Source organism: Ranitomeya variabilis, chromosome 5, assembly GCF_051348905.1.
Source record: "Ranitomeya variabilis isolate aRanVar5 chromosome 5, aRanVar5.hap1, whole genome shotgun sequence".
Classification (NCBI taxonomy): Eukaryota; Metazoa; Chordata; class Amphibia; order Anura; family Dendrobatidae; genus Ranitomeya; species Ranitomeya variabilis.
In genome coordinates this window covers 19888582-19895181 of record NC_135236.1, presented here as the reverse complement: position 1 = coordinate 19895181, position 6600 = coordinate 19888582, and the positions used below count along the sequence as shown (strand labels likewise).

At 46.3% G+C, this 6600-nt stretch overlaps 1 protein-coding gene across 1 annotated transcript; it reads right to left on the bottom strand.

The window, feature by feature from the left end:
* Nucleotides 1–328: 328 nt before the first annotated feature.
* LOC143774691 (olfactory receptor 5G3-like) lies at nucleotides 329–1261 on the bottom strand. Its single transcript, XM_077262452.1, has one exon. It carries the CDS (start codon nucleotides 1259–1261, stop codon nucleotides 329–331), a length of 933 nt encoding a protein of 310 aa, XP_077118567.1.
* Between the last annotated feature and the right edge of the window lie 5339 nt (nucleotides 1262–6600).

The following is a 6600-nucleotide window of genomic DNA, read 5'->3' as shown; positions in this document are numbered from 1 at the left end:
ACATTTTGGAGTGCTGCCTGTTTTTTTTAATCTGGTTTTCTAATTTGGAGGTTAGGACATCACGTTAACAGGTATTATTGCACCCGTTTTTTGAAGTGCTGCCAAATTTTCTTTAATTATTATCTATCTTACTATCTATTGTCTATCTCTATATCATCTATTATCTTTATCTATCTATCAATTATCTATTATCTTATCTATTATCTAGTTTTCATCTTTCTATTATCTATCTATCTATTGTCTATCACGCTATCGTCTACTATCTTTCATCTATCACCTATCTATAATTAGTCTTCTTGATAATAGATATCGTCCATTTTGATGTGCACTATATTATGAGTTTACCAAGTGTATTTTGTACGGCTTTCCGAATGTCTCTATTTCTTAGACTGTATATAATGGGGTTAACTAAAGGAGTAAACACTGTATACAGCAGAGATAGGATCTTGCTTATGGTCAGTGATCGGCCTTTTGTTGGGACTATATAAACACTGAATATTGTCCAGTAGTATATGGAGACCACAATGAGGTGGGAGCTACAGGTGGAGAAGGCTTTCTGTCTACCGGTGCTGGATGAGATCTTTAACACTGCTAACACAATATAAGTGTAAGATATTACAATGATTGTGGATGGGATAATTACATTTACAATGGCCAAAAGATAAATTTCCAATTGAATAATGAAGAAGTCAGAGCAGGCAAGTCCTAGCAAGGGGACAATGTCACAGAATAAATGGTCAATGATATTTGAACCACAAAAATTGAGTGTTCCAGTTTTTATTAAATAATTTAAAAGAAAAGGAAATGGAAACAGCCAACAGGTAATAGATAATATCACACAATGTCTATTTGTCATGATGCTGGAGTAACGCAGAGGATTACAGATGGCCACATATCGGTCATAAGACATCATAGCGAGAAGAAAACATTCAGAAGCTTCAGAGGCGCCTAAAAAATATAACTGAGTGATGCATTCAATAAGACTAATGCTCCCCCCATTATTCAGTAGGATGTGGAACAAGTAGGGGACGATATCTGTGATAATCAAGATGTCACTGATGGACAGTTGTGAGATGAAGAAGTACATTGGAGTGTGGAGGTTCTTGCTGGTGGACACCAGGGTGATGATCAGGAGATTCCCACATATTGTCACCCAGTAAACCACCAAGAAAAGACAGAACAGTGAAATTCTGAAACCTTGGCTGCCTTGAAATCCTAAAAGAAAAAACTCAATGACCGCTGTCAAATTGCTTTCCTGCATTTCAGAATGAACAAGCTATGAAATGATGTAATTTTTAAGGTGAGAAATATGAAAGCAATAACATATGTTATACAATGCTGTGTATATTGGTTAGAAAAATGCCAAAGTAACTGTAAAAGGTCAAGAATAGAAACAATCAGAGAAGAATTACCGTATTGTTCGCTTTGTAAGACGCTCCGGATTATAAGACGCACCCCAAATTTTGAGGAGAAAAATAGGAAAAAACTTTTTTTAATAAATTGGTGGGGCGTCTTATAATCCATGCGTCTTATTACTTACCAGGGGTTGTGGCTGCGGTGGATCAGGGTCCCAGGGTCGTTGCTGGAGGCAGGAGTGGAGCATTGCTGCAGGCTGGGATGAGGGGGTCTGCAGGGGGGCTCCTGTGTCCTGCAGGGGGGCTCCTGTGTCCTGCAGGCTGGGATGAGGGGTTCTGCAGGGGGGGCTTCGGTTCTGCAGGGGGGGGCTCTGGTTCTGCAGGGGGGCTCCGGTGCTGCAGGGCAGTCTTCAGTGCGGCGGGGGGCTCTGGCGACATTTTGTGAAAGACCAGAGCCCCCCGGCAGTTGTCCATGCATTCCTGTATAGACTGACTTCGGGAAAATGGCCGCCAGAATCTCGAGAGATGAGATCTCAGCGCTGAAATCTCATCTCCCGAGATTCCGGCGGCCATTTTCCCGGAGTCAGTCATACAGGAACGCATGGACACCGGGAAAATGGCCGCCGGAATCTCGAGAGATGAGATCTCAGCGCTGAAATCTCATCTCCCGAGATTCCGGCAGCCATTTTCCCAAAGTCAGTCATACAGGAACGCATGAACGAACTGCCAGGGGGCTCTGGTCTTTCACAAAATGTCGCCAGAGCTCCCCGCAGCACCGGAGCCTCCAGCATCACCCGGGGCAGCAGCAGTGGTGGGCGACAGTGGTGGCGGGCGGCAGCGGCGGCGGACACCCCCTCATCCTAGCCAGTAAGCGGTATATCCGCTTTGTAAGACGCACCCCCATTTTCCCCCCAAATTTGGGGGAAATAAAGTGCGTCTTACAAAGTGGAAAATATGGTATATGTCACGTGTGAAGCTTCATACAATTTTTAATTAGAAAATGAAAAGACATTTACTTATTTTTTCAAATCAGACAATTAAGAATCTTCGGCTGCCGTCAGTCTGGATGATATCTGGAGATTTCCTGCTAATACTTACAGCCGATATTTATCATTATTCATCAGGAAATCTAGTGCAGAATCTGTGAATATTAGTTATCTTGTGCAGAAATGTCCCAGAGGAGAAAGTGATCATCACCGTCACGTTATGTGGTCGTCACACAAGATTATTATGAACCACAATGGCTTTAAGCCAGATATTTATATAGTAATAAACGGCAAGGTGCCAGGTGACGCGAGTCTTGGGAGATTTCTTTGCCTCTGTCTCATGAGTTCTCTTTATTTTATTCTTTCCAAGTACAAATATAAAATTATAATTAATGGCTTGTTTGTAAGAAAATCCAAATCAAATCTGTTATAAAGTTCATCATAAATAACATTTCAATGTAACTTTTTTTTAAAAGAGTCGAGGGTGCATGTGTCAGAAGTTCTGTGAGCTTTTCAGAGTTTTTTTATTCTTCCGTTTAACTATTTCTGTTGAGTATTTCGCTATTCATAATCTACATAATCTACCAACAATCGCTCATTACAATTATAAAATACATTACAGACAATGCAATCTACCCTGACATCAAGTCTTATAAATCATATAAAATAATGATGTACGGAAACCAGATCATCTTAGGAAAGTTAATAAAATTAACTTTATGGGGAACCTGTGTTAGGTTAGTGCTAGCGGAACGAACCTAAAGAATGTATATATTTTATTAGGATAGATGCGTTCACAGCTCGGGGTCCACCGTGCAGTAAAACCTGCTGCTAGCAAATAGTGGAACTAAATGGCGGTGTTAGCTAACTCTGTTACTTCACAGAGCAGCCGTGAACTCAAAGCACTGCACCCTGTTAGACACCACAGAGGCACAGGCTAACTGTCTAAACAAGAACAGTCAGTGGTCTTACATGCACACGAAACTGCTCGCTGGAGGTGCCAGCATTCTAGGGGCTTATTTCGGCCAGGTCCTTGAACACACAAGCATACAAGCTCCTCGCCGGAGGTGCCAGCATTCTAGGGGCTTATTTTAGCCGGGTCCCTGAACACACTCATAAAAGACCACACTGGCGCAAAGTACATAAATGAAAGCAATACTAGCGCATGGCCGTGCGGCCATGCGAGCCTTAAATAGTTGCAGCACGTACAGGACCTACCAAGAAGGACCAATGAGAGGCTGCCACAGAGTGTGAGCACCTACAGGACCTTAGCAGCAGTGTCCGATCATGTGACCCTCGATCTCCACTGAGAGATCTTACTCTGGGCATGCTCAGAACGAGAAAAGCAGGACTTAGTCCCAGAAGTGTCTGCTCGCTGCTGCCCAGCACTGACTTCAATGGCAGAAGCAGGAAAAGCAGCATTAACTCTTTGTACAGAGTCAGACTGAGCAAGATGCTGGGACCGACGTCTCCACTGAGCAGGCTCCACTACGGCAGGAGAAGAATGGGAGACCGCAGTGGAGATGGCCTGAGATTCCCCCTGTGCAGAGATGGGAACTCAACCCCTAACATTACCCCCCTCCTAGGGCCACCCACTTCTTGGGCCTCGCTACGTTCGAAGGTAACAATGAGCTGCGGAGCCCGAATGCGCTCAGCAGACTCCCAGGACCTATCCTCAGGACCTTAACCCTTCCAGTCCACCAAATACATTTTTTTGCCATGAACCACCTTGCACCCCAAAATAGCGTTCACCTCATAATTGTCCGTAGACGAACCCGATGTCCCGGCAGATGACTCGGAAAACCGGGACATGTATACAGGTTTCAAGAGGGACACATGAAAGGTGTCGGTGATACCCAGGCGTGGCGGAAGGGCTAAACAATAGACCACAGGGTTAACCTGTTCGAGGACCTTGAAAGGACCCAAGTAGCGAGGTGCAAACTTAGTGGACTCAACTCGCAGCCTGATGTTACGGGCAGAGAGCCACACTAAGTCGCCAAAAGCAAAGGTTGGAGCGGGGCGCCGATGTGCATCGGCGGAGGACCTCATTCTCTCCTTGGAGGCCTGAATGGCATCCTGAGTGTGGTCCCAAATATCCCGTGCTTCCACAGCCCAGTCTGCCACCCTGGAGTCGGCAGAAGACACGGGCATGGGCACAGGTACCCGCGGATGCTGACCATAGTTTAGGAGGAATGGGGTTTTTCTGGTGGAGTCGGCAACCACAATGTTCAGCGCAAACTCTGCCCACAGTAGCAAGGATGCCCAGTCATCCTGCCTGGCTGAGACAAAATGTCGCAGATATGTTACCAAGGTCTGATTGGCTCTCTCTACCAATCCATTCGTCTCTGGATGATATGCAGAATAGAGATTTAACTCAATGCTGAGAAGACAACAAAGCTCTCTCCAGAACTGAGACGCAAACTGGGGACCCCGGTCACTGACAATCTTGTCTGGCATACCGTGTAGGCGAAAGATGTGCTTTATGAACAACGCTGCCAAGGCTCGTGCCGAAGGTAACCGCAGATGCGGCACCAAATGAACCATTTTGGAGAAGTGATCGATGATAACCCAAATGATGGTACAGCCCCGAGACTTGGGCAAACCCACCACAAAGTCCATCCTGACCATCTCCCAGGGCCTGTCTGCCACTGGCAATGGATAGAGTAACCCAGCTGGCCATTGTCGAGGAGACTTATTTTTGGCGCAGGAGACACACGCCTGAATATAATCCCTGACATCACGGACCACATGTGGCCACCAATATGTCCTCGCCAACAGCTCAGATGTCCTTTTTGTCCCAAAATGTCCACCCACCCTGGACGAATGAGCCCGCGAGAGAACCTCCGGTCATAAATTGGATGGTACAAAAGTCTTGCCCGGAGGCACAGACTCTAGCGAAACCAGAGCTACGGTTCTCAGGCTCTCAGTGGCGACAAAAAGCCGAGGCTCCTCTTCCTCCACCACAGATGACACAACGGAGCGAGAGAGGGCGTCGGCACGAATGTTCTTCTCCCCAGAAAGAAAATGGAGGGTGAAATGGAACCGGGAAAAGAACAAGGACCATCTAGCCTGGCGAGAATTTAACCGCTGGGCTCTCTGTAGGTACACCATATTTTTATGGTCTGTGAAGACTTGGAAAGGAAAACGAGCTCCCTCCAAGAGATGTCTCCATTCCGAGAAGGCCAACTTCATGGCCAGCAACTCCCTGTCCCCGATGGAATAATTCCTCTCTGCTGGTGAGAAGGTCTTTGAAAAGAAAAAGCAAGAATGCTTCTGACCTTGAGCATCCTTTTGGAAGAGGACTGCTCCAGCACCAACAGATGAGGCATCCACCTCCATGATAAATGGTTTGTCTACATCGGGGCGATGTAGGATGGGAGCGCTGGCGAAGTGTGACTTTATGGAATTAAAGGCCTTGGAGAACTCCTCAGACCTCAATTTGGGATTTGCTCCCTTCTTGGTAAGGGCAACCAAGGGAGCTACCAACATTGAGAAGTGTGGAATGAACTGTTGATATTAGTTAATGAACCCCATAAAGCGCTGCACCACTTTAAGAGAATGGGGTTCCTGCCAGTACATCACAGCCTGTAGCTTGGCAGGATCCATAGCCAAACCCTGGGCAGAGATGATATAACCAAGAAATGGCAAGGACTCCTGCTCAAACACACACTTCTCCAACTTGGCGTAGAGGGAGTTTGCCCTTAAGAGGTCAAAGACTTTGCGAACATCTCTCCGATGGAAGTCGATATCTGGAGAGTAGATGAGAATATCATCCAGATAGACTACGACCGAGGTGGTGAGCATATCTCAGAAGATGTCGTTCACAAAGTCATGGAAAATGGCTGGGGCATTACAGAGCCCGAAGGGCATCACCAGATACTCATAGTGCCCATCCCTGGTGTTAAAAGCCGTCTTCCATTCGTCCCCCTCACGGATGCGAATCAGGTTGTAAGCACCCCGCAGATCTAATTTTGTAAATACCCTTGCTCCCCGTAGTCTATCAAAAAGCTCAGGTAATGGATATTTGTTCTTAATGGTGATGGCGTTAAGACCCCTGTAGTCTATACATGGACGCAGTTCCCCTTTCTTCTTCTGAACAAAGAAGAACCCAGCCCCAGCAGGCGACACTGACTTCCTGATGAACCCTCTTGCCAGATTCTCTTGGATGTACTGAGACAAAGCCTCCGTCTCTGGGAAAGATAACAGATAAACTCGACCCCGGGGAGGCTCAGCACCAGGCAAGAGATCAATAGGACAGT

Bases quoted from the DNA above. Each gene is read 5' to 3' on its own strand.
- LOC143774691 (XM_077262452.1), bottom strand. From the start codon at position 1,261: ATGCAGGAAAGCAATTTGACAGCGGTCATTGAGTTTTTTCTTTTAGGA.